Source organism: Musca vetustissima, unplaced genomic scaffold (genome assembly GCF_032173495.1).
Source record: "Musca vetustissima isolate MV318-11 ecotype Yass unplaced genomic scaffold, APGP_CSIRO_Mvet_v1 utg49300, whole genome shotgun sequence".
Lineage (NCBI taxonomy): Eukaryota > Metazoa > Arthropoda > Insecta > Diptera > Muscidae > Musca > Musca vetustissima.
The window spans coordinates 58354-82243 of NW_026887034.1; the positions used below are offsets into that span (position 1 = coordinate 58354).

A 23890-nucleotide genomic window follows, 5' to 3' on the forward strand; every position below is an offset into this window, starting at 1 on the left:
AATCCACGCCAGTTTTTGGTGCTTGAAAAAATATGCTTTAAAAATCCACGAATGTTTTGGGTACTTAAAACAATATTTTTGGAAAAATCCACTTTTCTTCTAGGCCAGGAACAATTATTTAACTATTTTTCTAAAAAAAATCCACGTCTGCTTTGGGTGCTTGAAAAAATATTTTTTTAAAATCCTAGATTGGGGAAGATCCTTGAGAAAATATTCTTTAAAAATCCAACCCTATGAATGGTCTTTAAAACCAGTAAGGAAAGTAGTAAAGTCGGACGATATGATACCCTTCACCACTTTGGGTATATTCAGCAGATGAATCCTAACAGACGTCGCATTTCTGAAGTACCATTAATATGAAATTGGATCCATAAACATGTTATTATGTAACCCATTCTATATATTTCATTGGGTCAGATATAGGATTGCTTCTTATAATGGGACATAATTATGAAAATCAATTTTAAGCAAATATCAAACAAACACCCGATTTTCACATAACTTAACACCCATTATTCTAGACTTAATTCATTACGCTATGCCAAATTTCGTGCAAATCGGAAGATATACATTGACTTTGGTGCACCATTTGCATCAAATCGGAGGAAAATATATACGGGAGCTATATCTAATACTGAACCGATTTTCTGGAAATTTAACACACGTCATTCTTGACTTAATTCAGTATTTTTGCCAAATTTCGTGCGAATCAAATGAAAATATATAGGGGAGCTATATCTAAATCTGAACCGATTTTCTCGAAACTTGGCACACATGATTCTGCACCTAATTCAATACTCTATGCCAAATTTCATTCAAATCGAATAATATATAGAATAATATATAGGGACTTTAGTGCACCATTTACCTTAAATCGGACGAAACTATATATGGGAGGATTTTCTCGAAATTTGGCACACATCATTCTGGACCTAATTAAGTACGCTGTGCCACATTTCATGCAAATCGAAAGATATAGAGGGACTTTGGTGCCCCATTTACTTTAAATCGGACGAAACTATATATGGGATCTATATCTAAATCTGAATCGATTTTCTCGAAACTTGGCACACATCATTCTGGACCTAATTCAGTACTCTGTGCCAAATTCCATGCAAATCGAATGATATATAGGGACTTTGGTGCCCCATTTACCTTAAATCGGACGAAACTATATATGGGAGCTACATCTAAATCTGAACCGATTTTCGCGAAACTTGGCACACATCGTTCTGGACCTTATTCAGTACTCTGTGCTAAATTTCATGCAAATCGGAAGATAAAGAGGGACTTTGGTGCCACATTTATCTTAAATCGGACGAAAATATATATGGGAGCTATATCTAAATCTGAACCGATTTTTCTCAATTTCAAAAGGGTTCGTCCTAGGGCCAAATAAGTGACTTGTGCCAAATTTCATCCAAATCGGATTATAAATGCGACCTGTACTTTGTTTACAATTTAACATCTACAGACGGACATGCTTAAATCGACTCAGAAAGTGATTCTGTGCATATTCTCAAAAGGAACCATGTGTCGATCTCGTTTCCTTTTGCCTGTTACAAACATATGCACAAAGACATAATACCCTGTACCACAGTGTGGTGAAGGATATAAAAATGTTTTTTATACAATCCACGCCTGTTTTAGTCATCAAAAATTTCTTTTCAACTATTAGGCCTATTGCAGTCTTTGAAATATCGTTCATAAAAAAACATTCAAAAATGTGGCAACTCCTTTTTCACCACAAGTTATTCAACTCCATCTGGGACCTTCAAGGTAACGGTAATCGCATGCCATTTCAAGTGACAACCAATACAATGAGACACTTAGATGTCGCCTTATTTTACTATTGCCAGATCTGTCGAAAAGTTTTATAGCCAAAACCGGTTAACCAATACCATTACCGCTCTTCTTTCGTTAATGATTTCCAAAGAATTCCAATGTTTTGAAGTATTTCAAACAAAAAGCGAAGAAATAAGTTTGTTTGCTATGATGTTACTTTTTTTTGTTGTTTTTTTTTCTTTTTTGGTTTGTGTCCTCCTGCTCCTTTTACGATGACAATAGACCCGGCTAAGGGTGTCAGCCAATAGGAAGTGACAAAACTTAAGAAGCAACCAAGCGAATGACTCTCACCAGAAAAAGAAAGAAATTTTGCGTCCATCCATCCATTCTTTTTGACTTTGTGGTTGACCAACTTTTTGGCTTACCATTCATTCGCTTTGTCTTTTACGCTATATTTGTTTTGCTGACTGCCTGCCTAGCTGACTTGGTCGGTTGGTTGACTGGTCGCCCGTTTGACAGGTCGTTTTTAAGCTAGATAATGTGGCCGGGTTTTGTACAGTGGAGTTTTCGATTTTCTTTTCTCATTTGCTCATTTCTTGTGGTTATCTTTGTCTTCTTTGTGGGAGACCAAAGTTTTGGTTGTCATTTTTAACCAAAAGATGTTAAATAAAACAGTGAAACTCAAACACACACACACACACATCCATATAGAAAGAGGAAAGGAAGAGACGATTGCAAATACCATTAAAGTTAAAAATTTACAAGAATAATGTAATGTTGGTAAGACGAAAGGAGTGCCAAGGAAGAAGAAGAAAAAGATTGAATGACTTGCAATAAGATGAAATGAATTTAAATGTTTTCAGTTTTATTTTCTTAGCTTCATTCCAACACAAGCGGAAATGTGAGATAATGTTAATGGGCAAACATTTAAAATTACCAGACAGTGGCTCAAAATGCAGAATGTTGAAAAATTATTTTTAAAAGAATCCACGCTTTTGGTTTACCCTTGAAAAATTTTATACCCTTCGCCACACTGTGGTACAGGGTATTATGTCTTTGTGCATATGTTTGTAACAGGCAAAAGGAAACGATATAGACACATGGTTCGTTTTGAGAATATGCATAGAATCACATTTTATGTAGATTTATGCATGTCCGTCCATCCGTCCGTCTGTCTGTCGACATTAAATTGTAAACAAAGTACAGATCGCATTTATGATCTGAATTGGATGAAATTTGGCATAGGTCACTTATTTGGCCCAAGGACGAACCCTATTGAAATTGGGAAAAATCGGTTCAGATTTAGATATAGCTCCCACATATAGTTTCGTCCGGTTTCATGCAAATAGTGCACCAACGACCCTATATATCTTTCGATTTGCACGAAATTTAGCATAACGTACTGAATTGAGCCTAGAATGATATGTGCTAATTTTGGTGAAAATCGGTTCAGATCTAGATATAGCTCCCATATATATTTTCGTCCGATTTTATGTAAATGGTGCACCAAAGTCCCTAAATATCTTTCGATTTGCACAAAATTGGGCACAGCGTTCTGAATTGAGCCTATAATGATATATTCTAAGTTTCGTGAAAATCGGTTCAGATTTATATATAGCTCCCATACATATTTTCATCTGATTTAAGGTAAATGGTGCACCAATGACCCTATATGTCTTTCGATTTGCAGGAAATTTGGCACAGCGTACTGAATTGAGCCTAGAAAGATATGTACTAAGTTTCGTGAAAATCGGTTCAGATTTAGATATAGCTCCCATATATATTTTCGTCCGATTTCATGTAAATGGTGCACCAATGACCCTATATATCTTTCGATTTGCACGAAATTTGACAGCGTACTAAATTAAGCATAGAATGATGTGTGCTAAGCTTCCTGAAAACCAGGTCAGATTTAGATATAGCTCCCATATACATTTTCGTCCGATTTCATGTAAATGGGGCACCAATGACCCTATATGTCTTTCGATTTGCACGAAATTTGGTACAGCGTGCTGAATTGAGCCTATAATGATATGCGCTAAGTTTCCTGAAAATTGGTTTTTGAAAAAATATTTTTTAAAAAACCACGCCTTGAAAAAATATTTTTTAAAAAACCACGCCTTGAAAAAATATTTTTTAAAAAACCACTAGGCCTTGAAAAAAATATTTTTTAAAAAACCACGCCTCAACTAGGCCTTGAAAAAAATATTTTTTAAAAAACCACGCCTCAACTAGGCCTTGAAAAAAATATTTTTTAAAAAACCACGCCTCAACTAGGCCTTGAAAAAAATATTTTTTAAAAAACCACGCCTTGAAAAAATATTTTTTAAAAAACCACGCCTTGAAAAAATATTTTTTAAAAAATCCACGCCTTGAAAAAATATTTTTTAAAAAATCCACGCCTTGAAAAAATATTTTTTAAAAAATCCACGCCTTGAAAAAATATTTTTAAAAAATCCACGCCTTGAAAAAATATTTTTTAAAAAATCCACGCCTTGAAAAAATATTTTTAAAAAATCCACGCCTTGAAAAAATATTTTTTAAAAAATCCACGCCTTGAAAAAATATTTTTAAAAAATCCACGCCTTGAAAAAATATTTTTAAAAAATCCACGCCTTGAAAAAATATTTTTAAAAAATCCACGCCTTGAAAAAATATTTTTAAAAAATCCACGCCTTGAAAAAATATTTTTTAAAAATCCACGCCTTGAAAAAATATTTTGTAAAAAAATCCACGCCTTGAACAAATATTTTGTAAAAAATCCACGCCTTGAAAAAATATTTTTAAAAAAAATCCACGCCTTGAACAAATATTTTGTAAAAAATCCACGCCTTGAACAAATATTTTTTAAAAAAAATCCACGCCTTGAACAAATATTTTGTAAAAAATCCACGCCTTGAACAAATATTTTTTAAAAAAAATCCACGCCTTGAAAAAATATTTTTTAAAAAAATCCACGCCTTGAAAAAACATTGTTTAAAAAATCCACGCCTTGAAAAAAATATTTTTTAAAATATCCACGCCTTGAAAAAATATTTTTTAAAAAATCCACGCCTTGAAAAAATATTTTTTTACCACTCCCCGCCTTGGTGGCGGGTCCTTGCAAAAATATTTTTTAAAAAAGTCACGCTTTGTGGAATGGTCCTTGAAAAAATATTTTTTAAAAAATCCACGGCTTTAAAAAATCCACGCCTTGAAGAAATATTTTTAAAGAATCCACGCCTTGAAAAAATATTTTTAAAAAATCCACGCCTTGAAAAAATATTTTTAATATTTTAAAAATATTTTTTCAAGGCGTGGGCCTTGAAAAAATATTTTTAAAGAATCCACGCCTTGAAAAAATATTTTTAAAAAATCCACGCCTTGAAAAAATATTTTTAAAAAATCCACGTCGGTTTTGGGCGTAAAAAATCCACGTTTATTCTAGTTCTTGAAAAATAATACTTAAAAAATATTTCTTTTAAAATCCTAGGATTTATTTTAAGACATGTTTCCACTATTTATGCCTCTTTTAACCACTGTTCGCTATCCATCCATAGCCACAAGGCAAAGTAAATGATGTTTGTTAATTAAGAAGATTTAATGTAATAAAAGTTTTCCGCATAGCACATACATACATATACCCCACAACTGTGTGTATGTGTGAAGTGTATGTATATGTGAACTAATATTTTAAGGTTGAGGTTAGTTTTTTTTGGAAATTTACTTAAGCTTTTCCCAAACGAAAGCATAGCATTTACTCAGAATGTGGTTTTACAGCAAGAACTTCCGTTCCTCATTCGTTTTTTCCTTAACTTGGCTTCCACTCATTATGTGTGTGTGCTTATTTTTTTTTCTGTTCTACACAAATAGCCAGAGAGCGAATATTTGGTTAAAAGTTTTTGACCAAACTACTTGGTTTGCTTTATTTAATATTTATTCAAAAGTTTCATTCCCCGGTCATTCTTTGCTGGACATAAATCAATATTATCTACGCTGTGAGTGTGTGTTTGTGTGTGTGTGTTTTTTTTTGAACGGCGACCATTTTATAATTTATTTAGTTTAGTGTACGGTTGTTTGTTAGCTTTGTGTGTGTGTGTGTTTTTTTTGAGTTGTTTTGTTAGATTTTTATTTGAAAAGGGGATTTTCGCAATGCTTGTCAAAATTGTAAGTCCTGTTATTATAGTTAAATGACATACAAATCCTTTCTGTGACATTTATCTAAATACATATAAATATATAGTTGGATATTTGTTTAATATGATTGTTTATTCTTTGATTGGGTTTAATTTAAAATGCGAATGTAAATATGTGTGTAATATGGAAATTTAGTTCTAAAAATTGCATACTTCTTATAGTCCTTAATAAATATATTAATAAACCAGTAAGGAAAGTAGTAAAGTCGGACTTGGCCGACTATATGATAAGCTTCACCACTTTGGGTATATTCTACATATGTATCCTAATGGACATCGCCTTTTTGAAGGAATATTGAAATGAAATTGAACGAACTTAAATATGCGATCCTTATCTACAAGTAAACCGACTAATATCAATCCCAACACATATAATTCTGCCACCTATTCTAAATTTTGTAAACAGATTTAAAGCAAACTTTACACCCGATATTTGGTATGCTTCACTTTTTAAAATGTAATATCAATCCATTGATTGTTTGGTGCACAATCAACATGAATAGGTCGAAGTTATACGTGGAAGCAATGCAATACATAAATCTGAACCGATTTCAAGGAAACATGCCAGAGGTTAATTTATATTAATTTCCGTATGTTGTGTCAATCGGCCTAGCTAGGGGTGTTTAGTGCACCATTGACTTAAAATCAGACGAAATTATATATAGGAGCTATATCGAATCTGAACAGATTTTCCCGAAACTTACCACTCATCAGCCTAGGCCTATTTCATTACGCTATGCCAAATTTCGTGCAAATCGAAGGATATATAGGGACTTTGGTGCACCATTTACCTAAAATCGGTCGAAACTATATATGGGAGCTATATCTAAATCTGAACCGATTTTCACGAAATTTAACACTCATCATTCTAGACCTAATTTAGTAGGCTGTAACAAAATTCGTGCAAATCTAATGATTTTCAGGAATTTTAGTGCACCATCATGGGAGCTATATCTAAATCTTAACCGATTTTCACGAAACTCAGCACATATCATTCTACACTTAATTCAGTACGCTTTTCCAAATTTCGTGCAAATCGAAGGATATATAAGAAATTTGGTGCACCATTTACCTTAAATCGGGCGAAACTATATATGGGATCTATATCTAAATCTGAACCGATTTTCACGAAACTCAGCACACATCATTGTAGACTTAATTCAGTACGCTTTGCCAAAATTCGTGCAAATCAAAAGATTTTCAGGGACTTTGGTGCACCATTTACCTAAAATCGGGCGAAACTATATATGGGAGCTATATCTAAATCTGAACCGATTTTCACGAAATTTAACACACATCATTCTAGACCTAATTCAGTACGCGATGCCATATTTCGTGCAAATTTAATGATTTATAGGAGACTTTGGTACACCATTTACATTAAATCGGACGAAATATATATATGGGAGCTATATCTAAATCTGAACCGATTTGCAGGAATCTTAGCACAGATTAATATAGATCCAATTCAGTACGCTTTGCCAAAATTCGTCCAAATCTAATGATTTTCTGGAACTTTAGTGCACCATTTACCTAAAATCGGTGGAAACTATATATGGGAGCTATATCTAAATCTGAACCGATTTTTCCCCAATTCAATAGGGTTCGTACTTGGGCCAAATAAATAAGCTGTGCCAAATTTCATCCAATTCGAAGAAAAAAATGCGACCTGTGGTTTGTTGAAAATTTAACATGGACAGACAGACGGACATGTATAAATCGACTTAAAATGTGATTCTATGCATATTCTCAAGAGGAACCATGTGTCTATCTCCTTTCCTTTTGCCTGTTACAAACATATGCACAAAGACATAATACCCTGTACCACAGTGTGGTGAAGGGTATAAAAATCCACGCCTTGTATTGGTCTTTGAAAAAAATATTTTTAATAAATCCACGCCTGCTGTAGTTCTTTTGAAAATTATTCATTAAAAATCGTTGTTCTCCAAAATCTTGGAGCAAATATTTCTCTGCATTTTGATCCTCCTGCTCCATAGCCCCCAAAAACTTGGCTACCAAAATTAATTAATACAAATGTATCCTAAATTCAGTATCCTAAAATTCATTGAAATTAATTGACATATGAATGAGAATGAATTAACCGAAGGATTTCACCGAAAATTTCGTCTTTATTAAATTTGCATAATAAATCCATGTTGCCCTTAATAATGGCATTCTGAGGCCAGCTCTGAGAAATGCAATGCAATGTCCTTTCACATCTATGGACCAAAAGTTCAACTTGTGAGTCATCATACGGTTGTATATTTTCGGGTATAGCATTTGTGGGTTGTTGTTGTTATTGTCGTCATTGTTGGTGTTGACCATCATGACTCGACGTTACTATGGCTGCCAGGGTTTGTTGGGGATATTCATCCAACCTGGCATATGATGACCATTACCATCAACCTCAGATTTAGATGTGAAGCTTTCGGTATAAAGTAGGAGTAACAAAACCAGCTACAATGGTCACAAGGCTCAATGGTGTCGTAGTGGTTACTGTGGTATGCGTGTGTGTGTGAATGTGCTTTGTAAGAGTATGTGTTTAACCCCCAAAGATGTTTGGCCATGGAGCTCGGTGGTATGCTGTTTGTGGTCGTTGTTATTGATGTCACCATGGCTTAGAGTCTTCCATTTCAAATTATTTATTCTTGGTTTCAACTCTTGCAAATTCGATCCCCCTCTCTCCCTCCCTGTCCCCGTAGTTACAGACTTTGACTTTATAAGCCTTTGGGAAAATTCTCATTGTATGACATGACCAGGATAAGTTCTTGGTCATACAGTCGTATACAAAATACCGAGAATACAAACGACATCAGCCGTTGTAGATGTGACAACAAATCAGGAAATTTTCCTTTTCCTCATTCATTTGTGGAACAGAGTCTAGGCAGTCTTAAATGAATTTGGACTTTCCATGACATATATTTCGTTACCACACACACACTCCCTCAAATGTATTACATCTCTTAAGAAGTCTGTTTCGCTTTAAGGCATTTCTTCTCAGTTCCATTTAGGCTATTTCACTTATTGTCATTTGTATGATTTTTTTTTGTCCTGATATAAGCAATTTTTTTTTTTTGGTTTTTCAAATATGATACCAAACATTGTATTTGCAATAGGAAACATATTTAGAATGCGCAAGTAATTTCATGTCCAGTTTTGTTTGTTTTTCATTTTTTTTGTGTTCTACTCATTCAGAGTTCTGTTCCTGGAATTTTAGGGACTATGTGTCGAATGCAACATTATTTCAATTTAAATGAAATCTATGGACAGTTTTTACATTTCTAAGTCTAATTGGATTGTAAAAGGAAATGGGTTATTAAAATGGAAATCCCAAACATGAAAAATGAAATGAAAAACCAGTAAGGAAAGTAGTGATACCCTTCGCCTCTTTGGGTATATTCAACATATGTCTCCTAACAGACTGCGAATGGAATAAACTTGAATATGTAATGTTTCAGGAACCTATACTAAATTTCATTTCATTCGGGCAAGTTTAGACTCGTTTGCGTACAATGGGACACATTTTGTAAATCGATTTTATTTTCATTAATTTAATCTCAATCAGATACTCGTTTGTGATATATATGAAAGCTGTGTCTGCATCTGCACCAATTAAGGGGACCCCCCATTCTCGGGGTCAAAATTTTTTTGTTTTAATTCGAATCTACACTAATTCAAGAATGTCCCTACAAACTTTCAAGTGAAAATCTCAAGAACCCTCGAAGATATAGCCGATTTATTGCGTCAGCATCTAGTGACGGCTAAAGGGCTTCTCAAACTTTAAACGCGTTTTTCTCTTTTGCGAATGGCGGGCACGATAACTCAAAAACTAATAATCCAATCGGTTCCAAATTTTGACACGTTTCTCTGTGAGTGTAAGCTCTCGTATGAACTAGGATAAAGCTAATCGGTGAAGAACTTTCTTTTTTTTAATCTAGTATGTGGTAAAAAAATAGGCGTTTTACAAAAAAAAAAAAAAAAAAAAAAAAAAAAAAATCAAAGTTCCGCCATTTTGTTAATTGTTGTGCGAAGTCAATAATCCTAGTTCATACGAGAGCCAGAAATATACTCTTTCTAACACCGTTTGAATTTTCGGATTCCAATGTTCCAGTGAGGAGTTATCATGCCCGCCATCAAAAATAAAGACTTTTCTTTGATCACAAAAAAGAACAACAAAACAATAACAAATATTTTTTGTAAATTATTTTTCTTCCTTTTTAAATCTTTCCCTTAAACAAAAAACTATAACGTCATTCTAGTCTCAATTTGATACGCTTCGTGTCAGCCGGTGCAACATTTACCTAAACTCCAACAAACATACAAATGGAAGCTATATCTAACTCTGAACCGATTTCAACAAAATTATGTCAATCGTACAAACTTTGGGTTTGTATATGGGAGCTATAGAAAATATATATGGGAGCTATATCTAAATCTGAACCGATTTTCACGAAACTTGGCAGACATCACTCTAGGTTCACGTCAGAATGTTTTGCTGAATTTCGTGCAAATCGAAATATATATAGAGACTTGGGTGTACCATTTACATATGATCGGACGAAACTATAAATGGGAGCTATATTAAAATATGAACCGTTTTCACGAAACTTGTCAGTCATTACTCCAGGTTCAATTCAATATGCCTTGCCAAATTTCGTGCAAATCGAAAGATATATAGGGACTTTGGTGCACCATTTACATAAAATCGGACGAAACTATATATGGGAGCTATATCAAAATCTGAACCGATTTTCAAGAAACTTGGCAGACATCACTCTAGGCCCAATTCAGTACGTTACGCCAAATTTCATGCAAATCGAAAGATATATAGGGACTTTGGTGCACCATTCGGACGAAAATATATATGAGAGCTATATCTAAATCTGAACCGATTTGAACCCAATTTCAATAGGGTTCGTCCTCGGGCGAAATAAATGAGCTGTGCCAAAATTCATCCAATTCGGATTACAAAATGCGACCTATACTTTGTTTACAATTTAACATCAACAGACGGACGGACATGCATAAATCGACTTAGAATGTGGTTCTATGCATATTCTCAATAGGAACCATGTGTCTATCTTGTTTCCTTTTGTCTGTTACAAATATATGCACAAAGAAATAATACCCTGTACCACAGTGAAAATACTGAGAAAATATTTTTATAAACCAGTGAGCGGAGCAGTACAGTCGGACGGGGCCGACCATACGATACCCTACACAACCTCAGAACTCTAACTTTCTGCGGATTTTTTTTTCCAAGCCAGGGCAATATTTCGTGATAGTTCCACCCTTTTGACCGACTTGAGGTCAACAAATATAACTAATATTCAGTACAGCCCTTCTAATTGGATCAACCATATTCACCGTGGGTTCTGTGGTTATGTTCGGCTTATAATTGTGGTTGATAGGTCGACTCGAAAAAATTCAAAAAAAGTAAGTTTTCGGTTCACTTCATCCCATTATGAAGTGATCTGATCATCGCCGAAAATTATAGGCGTTGTCCTTACTGGAGCCTCGTGGAACATTTCGAAGCGATCAGCGCTATATTTCCGCCCTCCAGTGTGGTAGTGGGTTACTAAATAATATTTGAATACGTAAGCACCTGTAAATATTTCAGTGTAACTCCCACATCCGAGTACATACGACAATATAATTGGTATCAATTTAAAGGTCAACAACTCCTCTTGAACATACTATAAACTTATCGGGCCTATGTCCTTCAGGTGTAACTATAAACGACATAGAATACACATTTTGTAATTTTTCACACAAAAATCAGGGTCCATTTGACCCGCATGCTTATTCTATAGCCCGATCCCGTTCTCCATGCAAAATTTCGCCAAGTTCGGGCCATAATTGCGGCCTCTCGAGCGGCCAAAAATTAAGTATTTTGTCCATTTCATCCCCTAAATATTAACCGATCTTTACCAAAAACAATAGGGGTCTTCCTTGGGCCGAACCCATCCTACATGCAAAATTTCGTGAAGATTGGTCCATAACTGTGGCCTGTATCGTGTTTACAAATTACACACATGTCTAGATCGACTCAGCTAGTCGAGATATGACGATCGGTATACTTAAAGGTGGGTCTAGGACCAATATTTCGCGGTGTTACAAACTTTTGGGGGCTACACAAATCTATAATACCCTGACAACATAGTTGTGTAGGGTATAAAAATTCACGTCTTGTATTGATCCTTGAACACATACATACTTACCAAATTTTAACTATGATAATTATTCTGTTATATTCCTAACACAATTTGCACTAACCTGTTTACAGGGTATCCTGACCCTATTTGTCTGTAACCTTTCTACCCGAAGATAACTTTTGCAATGACCCCTGACTTCCAATAACATAAAAAAGACATTCTTTCACTTATCTTGTCTCTATTGTTGATTTTGACACGTTTCTATTTAACAAGGACTCATTGCAGGATATTCTCCGAAATTTTGTATGTGTGTGTGTGCGTGTTTTTTTTTTTTGATAAATTTTGTTTACTTTTTAATGTGCTGACAATGATTTTCATCATTTTAATGTCAGCAAATATAACCGCATTCAAAAGCAGTGGCATACGAAACACACACACACATATAAAAGCACTTACTCACACATACACACAGTTATTCAAACACATCGTCATAGATGATGAATGTGAAAGAATATATAAAAGGGGCTATACAAATGGACTGTATAGCCTCCATTTACACTCAATTACACATAAAAACGCACATACATGTTCATATTTGTTGGTATATATGTATATACAGATATGTGTACTCTTGAGTAATTGCAACACATGTATGATTTTAGACCAAATGATGAGAGGCTTGGTTTTTTGTTTGTATGGTTTGTTGCTTGATTCTGTCTTCTGTCCTTGTTCATTTATTGTTGAAATTGCTGACGTTGTGGTTGATGTTACTGTTGCTGATTTTGATTTTGATATCCTTGATATCCTGTTGATTTTCTGGGTTTTGAAGATTTAATTTGTTGTGTGTGTGTGAGAGAGTTTTTTTTTGGTTTCATTCTTACTGTCCAGAGCTGGGTGGTATTTTTTGTAATTGAAATCATAATTTCGTAATTGTTATGCTAGACATTTTTTTTTGGCAAAGGAGACATCAATGTTGCTTCATCCAAATAATAATTGAAAAGAAATTATATTTTTATAGTCCATGAAATAATATTTTGAAAAAATTATGTGCTTCATTGAAAAAATCAATTCAACTTAGTGTTCTTCAACGCAAAACCCTTAAAAAATCTACGCTTTTGAAGAACTAGGAACAAAATTAAACAAAATGTATGACTCAGAAGGCCCGTTAAAAAATATGGCCACATACCTCCCTGAAAAAATATATTTAACAATCTGGCCACTAAATTTACCTTAAAAAATAGGTTTTCAAAATCGACCTTACTGGAAGTCCTTGAAAAAATATTTTTAAAAATCCATACCTTGTAATGGTCCATGAAAAAAAAACCCAGTGAGGAAAGTAGTAAAATCGGGCGGGGCCGACTATATGATACCCTTCACCAGTTTAGGTATAGTAAACAAGACTATTAACATGAAATTGGATGAACCAAAATATGTGATATTTATCTAAATGTGAATTGACTTAGATCAATCCAAAAACATGTCGTTCGTTTGTTACAATGGGACATGTCAATCTAGAAAACGCAAACATGAGGAATTTGTTGCACCATTTACTTAAAATCCGACGAAAATAGATATGGGAGCTATATCTAAATGTGGACTGATTTTCACTAAATGTGACAGACATCACTCTAGGCTCAAGTCAGTACGTTTTGCTGAATTTCGTGCAAATCTAAAGATATATAGGGACTTTGATGCACGATTTACAAAAATTCGGACGAAACTATATATGGGAGCTATATTAAAAACGGAACCGATTTTCACGAAACTTGGCAGACATCACTCCAGGTTCAAGTCAGTATGCCATGCAAAATTTCGTGCAAATCGAACGATATATAGGGACTTGGGGGCACCATTTACATAAAATCGGACGAAACTATATATGGGAGGTATATCTAAATCTGGACCGATTTTCACGAAACTTGGCAGACTTCACTCTAGGCTCAATTCAGTACTTTATGCCAATTTTCGTGCAAATCGAAAGATATATAGGGACTTTGGTGCACCATTTACATGAAATCTGACGAAACTATATATGGGAGCTATATCTAAATCTGGACCGATTTTTACGAAACTTGGCAGACATCACTCTAGGCTCAAGTCAGTACGTTTTGCTGAATTTCGTGCAAATCTAAAGATATATAGGGACTTTGGTGCACCATTTACATGAAATCTGACGAAACTATATATGGGAGCTATATCTAAATCTGGACCGATTTTTACGAAACTTGGCAGACATCATTTTAGACTCAATTCAGTACGTTATGCCAAATTTTGTGCAAATAGGACGATATATAGGGACTTTGGTGCACCATTTACATGAAATCGGACGAAACTATATATGAGAGCTATATTTAAATCTAGACCGATTTTCACGAAATTTAGTAGACATCACTCTAGGCTCAATTCAGTACGTTATGCCAAGTTTCGTACAAATCGAAAGATATATAGGGACTTTGTGCACCATTTACATGAAATCTGACGAAACTTTATATGGGAGCTATATCTGAATCTGAACCGATGTTCACGAGCCTTAGCATACATCATTCTAGACTTAATTCAGTACACTATGTCGAATTTCGTGCAAATCGAAGGACTTTGGTGCACTATTTCCCTAAAATCGGACGAAAATATATATGGGAGTTATATTTAAATCTGAATCGATTTTCACGAAACTTAGCACGCATCGTTCTAGACTTAATTCGGTACGCAGTGCTAAAATTCATGCAAATCGAAGGATATATAGTGACTTTGGTGCACCATATATATGGGAGCTATATCGAAATCAATTGGGTTCGTTTTTGGGCTAAATAAGTGGACTGTGCCAAATTGCATACAAATCGGATCATAAATGCGACCTGTACTTTTGTTACAATTTAACATCTACAGACCGACGGACAGATGTGCGGACAGACATGCATAAATCGACTCAGAAAGTGATTCTATGCATATTCTCAAAAGGAACCTTTTTCGACCTGCGACCTGTACTTTTGTTACAATTTAACATCTACTGACCGACGGACATGCATAAATCGACTCAGAAAGTGATTCTATGCATATTCTCAAAAGGAACCATGTGTCTATATGGTTTCCATTTTTCCTGTTACAAACATCTGCACAAAGACATAATGCCCTGTGCCACAGTATGGTGCAAGGTATAAACGGTCCAAGCATACAGATGGTCCTTCAAAAAATATTTTCTAAATATCGAGGCCTGATTTGTAAAAAATCTTATACTTAGAAAATATATATCAAAATAGTTTTATTTAAACAGTATTCCAGAAGTTTATTGATGAAACATATTTGCAAAGCAGAAAGTCCAAAAAATGGCTGACAACCCGAAATTTTTCTCCCCCATCAGGGACACACACTTTAGCTTCGTCATGCGTTTTTCTTTGGCGTTTTTCTTCTGCTATACAATTTGTTTAATAAAATTTCCTTATCATTTATTTCAATGTTCGTGTTTTTTTTTCAACATTTTGCCTCGAACTCTTTTATAATCTGTCATTTTCATTAAGATAGCAGAAAGAGGAAAACACACACACATGTGCATGAATGTACAAAAATAAAGATTATCACACACACACAAACAATCTAACAACATTGTTGATTTAGTTTGTAAGTTAATCGGAAAGATTTGAGGCCAGGTATAACATCCCGTTCGTGTGCACATGCCTAAATCCGTTTTCCTTAAGGTCCAAAATAATCTCCCATCCACCCCCATCTGATTCTCCCTATCTCACACATCATCCGTTTCCGGTACAATTTTCTGCCAGACACGTACAGCATAAAGGTGTGTCAGTCCAAGTACGCACACAGGCACATTTATTTTTTCTTTCTTCCTCATTTGAATGTGTGTGCGTGCATATCCATATTTAAATGTGTAACTGGCTTTGTGTCAATTGTCAAATCTATCTAACGTTTGTCAATAAAGATTAAATGACAGCTGTAACTTAAATTCAAATGGGGAAATAATTTGACATTTGAGATGGCGTAGAGAAAAGATAACAGGAGACCGAAAGGCAAAAGCGGGACAATTGATGATTTTTCTTTATTAATTTATAAATGGTGTCATCTAGCCTACTCCCAGAGGTTCAGGACACACATAGTTAGCCTGAAGCCGTATCAAATTGACAAAAGGACAATGCAAAATCACACAGACATATATATTTACCTAAAGGTGGATGTGAAATTTTGTGTAGAAGGACTTGATATAAAAAAATATATAATTTTTAAAAATCAAGGTTGCTTTCATGGCATTTGAAAAAAAATAAAAATCTGAGCTTTTGACAGTCCTCGATAAAATATTTAAAAATAATCCGCCTTGAAAATTAACAAAGTTTGGCTATTAAAAGACCTTGAAAAATATTAAAAAAACACTTCACTCCTACAAATTTCAAGAGAAAATATTTTATTTTCAAAAAAAAAAAAAAAAAAACAATTTTCAGACAATCATGGTAAAGTACGTTTTCTGAAAGTCGGATCATCTGGCAGCCACTGAAAAATATTTGGTTAAATATCTTTATTTCTGGAAAACCATTACAATTTTCTTAAAATAAAAAATTATGATTAGGATATTTACCACACAAATGATGACCTCGGAAATCACTACTGTATAACAGATGGCCTTCACTGTACATTAGCTGGCCTTAGGAGACCTCTAGTGTAAAATATTTGCCCATAGGTCCCTACTGTATAGTAGATATCTTTAGAAACCTCTATTTAATGTAAGTCTGTCTCTATAGTGTAGTAGTTGACTTTTATTACTAATTGAATATGGTATAGTAACTGGTATCTACCCATATTATCTGGCCTCTAGTATTCCGTAACTGACCTCAGAGACCTCTACTGTATGGTAATTGTCCTTAGATTCTATTCTCTACTATAACTTATATCAGAATCTTGCAATATATTGTATATTTCCTCCACAGATTTCAACTTATAGTAGGTGGCCTCCGAAATTTCTAATGTGTAGAAACTGATCCCAAATGCGTGTACTTTATTCTGTTTGGCCTCTATTGTATACCATCTGGCCTGAGAGGACTCCACTATATAGTATCTGGTCTCAGATGCCTTTAATGTATATTAACTAGCTTTAGAAAACTCGTAGGTATAGTGGCTGACATCTACTGTGTAGTAGTAGGGATCTACTATATAGTAACTGACTTTTACTGTATAGTATTTGGCGTCAGAGGCATCTACTGTAAAAAACAATGCCTATTCTGTATAAAAGCTGACATACAGATGTCTCTGTTGTATAATATCTACCCCCAGAGGCTTCCTGGTATAACATATAACATACATAACATACTGTGCCCTCAGAAGCATCTACTGCACCCTATCTGACCTCAGATGGTTCTACTATTTAATACCATGCCTCATAGACATCTATTGTGTAGTATTTGACCTACAGAGTCATCTACTGCATACGATCTGATCAGGGGCCTGTATATTGCCAGATTGTAGGTATATGGTGAATTGTAGCTAAAATCTGATTCCTATGCAATATGTGCTCCAGAGATTTGTACAGTAGTTGGTGTTGTAGCTAAAATCTGATTCCTACGCAATATGAACGTGTGCTTCAGAGATTTGTACAGTAGCTGGTGTCAGAGGAATTTACTGTATACTAGATGACCTGAGAGGCCTCTGTTGGATATTAGAAGTATTGTAGTGGACCTGCAAAGCTAATATTTTATAGTATCTGACCTCAAAAGCATCTATCAGTTTTTTTTCTAGCATCAGGCGCATCTACTGTATATTATTTGGCCTCAGAAGACTGTATTGTATGCATCTGTTGGGTTACCGCTTACTTCAGATGCATCTGATCTGTCTGCTGAGTCAATTCTATAGTAGTTGGGTTTTTGATACCTCTACTGTAAAGTGATTGGCCTCAGAGAACTCTACTGTATAGTGATAGACCTCAGAGTCATCTACTGTATTTTAAGTGGCATAATATTCTTCTTTTCTTTTCAAAACTGACTTTAGAAGCCTCTACTGTAGAGTATTTGATCTTAGAGACCTCAACCGTATATTACATGACTTGAGAGACCTCTACCGTATAGTAGCAGCACTCAAAGGCATGTACTGTATAGAAAATTGCCCCAGAGACCTTTGCTGGGTAATAGCAGTATTGTACTTCTGACTTATGGGGCAAATGATTTAAAATATATAACCTAAATAGTAACTATATATGCTATCTGATCTGTATATTATTTGGCCATAGATGGGTTGTAGCAGTTTTGTAGCATATATCAGATGTCTATGATATATGGTAGTTGGCCTCTAAATACTCTGTTGTATAGTAGTTGGGTTTTAATATCTCTACTGTATAGTGATTGCCCTCAGATTACTCTACTGTGTAATAGATGGCCTCGATTGGGTAGTAGAAGTTGTGTAACTGATCTCAGATTCTATTGCAGCATATATTAGAAGCTTCTACAGTGCCGTAAATGGCACGGAGTACAGTAACTTGCATTCCAATTTTCTTCTCTTTGGCAACTGGCTTTGGGTCTCTTCTGTAAAGTAGTTTACCTCTGATACCTCTACAGTATAGTAGCTGGTCTTAAAGATGTATATTGTATTGCAGATGGCCTTACAAGCCACTGTGGGCTAATAACAGTATTGTCCGAGGATAATGCTGTATATTATTTATCTTCAGAAGCATATAGGTTATAGTAGCTGGGCAGATGGCCTCAGAAGCCTCTGCTGGGTAAGAACAGGCTAATGCTGTAAAGTATTTGACCTCAGAAGCATATAGTGTATAGTAGGTGGACAGATGGCCTTAAAAGCTTCTGCTGGGTATGAACAGTATTGTCCGAGGCTAAAGTAGCTGGACTAAAAGTTCTGTACTGTCTGACCTCAGAGCATTATATTGTTTACTATCTGACACCAGATGTCGGACCTGTAGTCAGATACCTCTGCTGGGTAATAGTACTATTTTAGTTGACTACACATTCTAATGATTTATATTATCTTACCTCAAAAGTAACTATCTATTCCATATGCCCTCTGAAGCCTCTACTATATATTATTTGGCCTCAGGTGACAGTTCTGTAGGCATCTACTGGGCTGTAACAGTATTGTAACTGACTTCAGATGCCTATGATGTATGAAAGTTGGCCTCTAAGGTATCTACTGTATAGTAGTTGGACTTTAGCGTTCTAAAATGTATTGTGGTTGACTTCAGACAATTCTACTCTACAATAGATGGCTTCAGAGGCCTCGATTGGGTAGTAAAAGTATTGCAATTGATCTAAGATTCTAATACAGATTCAGAGTCTAAGCAGATCTTTGAAACCCCAGAGCCATCTAGTGTATGATATCATACATTATATTCTTCTTCCCTTTGGTAACTGGCTTTAGAGGCCTCTACTATATGGTAGTTGACCTTAGAAACCTCTAGCGTATACTCAGAGGGCTCTGCCGGGTAAAAAATGTTATTGTCCGAGGCTAATGTTGTGCTTCTGATGTCAACAAAAGCCTCTAATGAGTACAAGGTAACCTTTGTTGTATGATCTCTGGCCACAGAAAACTCTATTGTGTGCTATCTGACTCAAGATGTCGGTACTGTGGGCCCCCGCTAGATTTTAGTAGTATTGTAACTGACTGCAGATGTCTGAGCAATATAGTAGTTGGTCTTAGATGATTCTACTGCTTAATAACTGGACGCAGAGGCCTCTTCTGGGTATAAATCTGCTCTCAAAGGCCTCAGAGACATCTGATGGGTAGTAGAAGTATTGTAGCCTCCACTATGTACTAGCTGGACTCGGAGACCTCTACGTTATAGTAACTGTAACATAGGCCTGTAATTTTTAGTATAAGTCATTCGAGATCTCTTCGTTATAGTTGTTGGCCTTAGCCCTTTTGATAATAGCTGACTTTTCGGTACTTTTTCATGACAAATTCCGCACATTTCCATCTTGTAATTAACAAACAAAATAAATTGACTTACCACCCAATACACCAGCCACATAACCGGTATTATTGCTGCGACCCTTCTTCATCAGGGCCTCATCGATCAATAGTAGACGCTGGGAGGCAAATGGATCTGGTTTAACGGGTCCCTCATACAAATCCATATCATCATGGTTACGAAAGAGATTATGACGGGCGATGACATCTTCCATGCCGCTGCGATGTAATTCCGGTATCAGACGCATCCAAATTGACAACTGATGGGCACGAAAGTGATTTTTAATGCGGGGTTTCATGCCTAAAAAAAACAAAATATTTCTTTTATTTCAAAATTTCACAGAAACGCGAGATTTTCTGAAGTACAAATTTTAACAAAAGATTTGTTGTTGCTGTTGTCGTTTGCTTTTTGAATTGTCATGGCAAAGCAACTTAACACAATTTAATGGTAAATTATATGTGTCTGAATTCTTTCATTACAATTCAGGTTCGTTTTTTTCTTGTTCTGTCAACTTTCGCATTTAATGGTAATTTGAAAGCTCAGGATTCTTTTCTTCTGTTTGCCATTAACGCAAACAATACTCTTGGCAAACATTTGATAATGGAAAGAGAAAAAATACGTACGCACTCTCACACAGACACACGCACACATCAGCAGAATCGTTTAAATTCAATTCATGTCATATAACAATAAGACTTCCCAAAACGAAGTCTAAATGTCAAGAGAATAATAAAATGATTGCTGATTATCAACCAGAATAAGGACGAGAAAAAAACGGCAACAATGGCTAGACAATTTTAATGTGTTCTTTTGAAAAAAAAAAAATAAATAAATAACAGAAGAAAAAAAGTATAACAGAATTTAATTTCGCGAAATGAGGTCTACGTGGAAATATGAGCTAAGAATTTAAGGCATGTTAAGCAAAGCTGAAATTCAAGAATTCCTTCAGTTACTGCTAATAAGTTTTGTGTGGGGTTTGAGGATAAGTGTTAGGTAAAATGTAAATGCGCACATGACATCTACACACAGAACAAGGTCAGTAAAAAACCAGTAAGGAAAGTAGGTCGGACTGGGCCGACCCTTCACCACTTTGGGTATACCCAACAGATGAATCCTAACAGACGTCAAATTTTTGAAGGACCAAGGACAAAATTATGTAAATCAATTTATGCTAATATATATATATATAACTTTGGTACATCATTTACATTAAATCGGACGAAAATGTATGTGGGAGCTATATCTACATCTGGGCCGATTTTCAGGAAACTTAACACACATCATTCTAGACCTAATTCAAAATCGGACTTTGTGTAACAGGTAAAAGGAAACGAGATCACTTTATAAGTCGATTTTTGCATGTCCGTCCGTCTGTCTGTCTGTCCATGTTAAATTGTAAACAAAGTACAGGTGGCATTTATGATTCGAATTTGATGAAATTTGGCACAAGTCACTTATCGAACCCTATTGAAATAGGGAAAAATCGGTTCAGATTTAGATATAGCTCCCATATATATTATCGTCCTATTTAATGTAAACGGTCCCTATATATCTTTCGATTTGCATGAAATTTGGTACAGGGGTAGAATTTAGGTCTAGAATTATGTGTGTCAAGTTTCGTGAAAATCAGTTCAGATTTGGATATAGCTCCCATATATATTTTCGTCCGATTTAAGATAAATGGGATACCAAAGTCCCTATATATCTTTCGATTTGCACGAAATTTGGTACAGGGTAATGAATTAGGTCTAGAATGATGTGTGTCAAGTTTCGTGGAAATCGGTTCAGATTTGGACATAGCTCCCATATATATTTTCGTCCGATTTAAGGTAAATGGTGTACCAAAGTCCCTATATATCTTTCGATATGCATGAAATTTGGTACAGCGTAATAAATTAGGCCTAGAATGATGTGTGTCAAGTTTCCTAATAATCGGTTCAGATTTGGATATAGCTCCCAAATATATTTTCGTCCGATTTAATGTAAATGGTGTACCAATGTCCCTATATATCTTTCGATTTGCACGAAATTTGGCATAGCGCACTGAATAAAGTCTAGAATGATGTGTGTCAAGTTTCCTGGAAATCGGTTCAGATTTGGATATAGCTCCCATATATATTTTCGTCCGATTTAAGGTAAATTGTGTACCAAAGTCCCTAAATATCTTTCGATTTGCACGAAAATTGGCACAGCGTACTAAATTAAGTCTAGAATGATGTGTGCAAAGTTTCGTGAATATCGGTGCCGATTTAGATATAGCTCCCATATATAGTTTCGGCCGATTTTAGGTAATTGGAGCACCAAAGTCCCTGGAAATATTTTAATTTGCACGAATTTTGGCATATCGTACTGAATTAAGTCTAGAATGATGTGTGCAAAGTTTCGTGAACATCGTTTCAGATTTAGACATAGCTCCTATATATATTGTCGTCGGATTTTATGTAACTTGTGCACCAAAGTCCCTATATACCTTTCGATTTGTATGAATTTTGGTATAGGGTACTGAATTAAGTCTAAAATGTCCATACCTAGGCCCAGTGACACAACGTACTGATGTAATATAAATTAGTCTCTGGCAATTTTCCCCTAAATCGGTTCAGATATAGATATATAACAAAAACGTGTCGTCCGTTAGGATACATATGTAGAATATACCCAAAGTGGTGAAGGGTATCATATAGTCGGCCCAGTCCGACTTTACTACCTTCCTTACTGGTTTTTTTTCTTGAAGTGAATTTTTGTGCCATAAAATAAAAAAAAAACTGGTCACTTTAGGTTTTGGTTGATTTGATCCTCGAAATATTGACCGATCATCATTTAAACAGCCGCTCTAAGTATTTCCTCACATCCTCTTCACCTTGTAAAATATACGATGTTCTTCATATAATTGCCGCTAGAGCGACTAGAAAATCTGACAAAATTAAAGTTTTCCGTTCATTTCACCCCCTGAATGAAAACTATAGGCGTCGTAGTTGACCATAATCGGAACTTCCTTTACAATTTCAAAGCGATAAGCGCGACATTTCCTTCCTCTAATGGAGTAATAGTAATATTATGCACATTTATCTTATTGTGCATAACTCCCATATCTGAGCACATCCGACAATATAATTGGTATCAATTTAAAGGTCAAGTAATCCTCCTCGATATACTATCTACTTCTCGGGTCTATGTCCTTCAGGGGTAAATATATACGCTATAGAATACAAATGTTGTCATTACTCACACAAAAGTCAGGGTCCATTTGACCCGCTAAATATTTACCGATCTTTATCAAAACAGGCATGCCTGTTCTTTTGGCCCGATGGGTCGTAATTGCGGCCTCTGGAGCGACCAGAAAAACCGACAAAAATGAAGTATTTGATGCATTTGATCCCCTAAATATTATCCGATCTTTACCAAAAAACAATAGGATCTTCATTGGCCAGAACCCATCCTACATGCAAAATTTCGTGAAGGTTGGTCCATAACTGTGGCCTGTATCGTGTTTACAATTTATAATGGACAGACGGACACACATGTCTAGATCGATTTAGCTAGTCGAGATGGGTCTAGGACCAATAATTCGCGGCGTTACAAACTCTTGGGGCTGCACAATGCTATAATACCCTGACAACATAGTTGTGTAGGGTATAATTACGCTTATTGGTGGATGGTTCACGCATTGTAAAATGTCAAATGCCTTTAAGTTTGTACTTGAATATCATTTCCCCATACCCTGACTCCCAACATTACCTCCTTCCCCCGTATCTGTGTTGTTGAAAACAATAAAATCTGTTTTGAATATTACCTACAATAACATGATAAAAAGAATTCAACAAAAAAACCAACAACGATGTTTTCATAAGAATCCCCTACCAGTTCTT

General features: G+C 35.2%; 1 protein-coding gene across 1 annotated transcript in view; it reads right to left on the reverse strand.

Annotated features, from left to right (window-relative positions):
* Positions 1-20322, reverse strand: part of LOC133334509 (neurogenic protein mastermind-like) — a 36857-nt gene extending 16535 nt beyond the window's left edge. The window contains exon 1 of the mRNA XM_061542823.1: positions 20064-20322. Coding sequence (XP_061398807.1) covers positions 20064-20322 — 259 coding nt within the window. The remainder of the gene's footprint in view (positions 1-20063) is intronic.
* Between the last annotated feature and the right edge of the window lie 3568 nt (positions 20323-23890).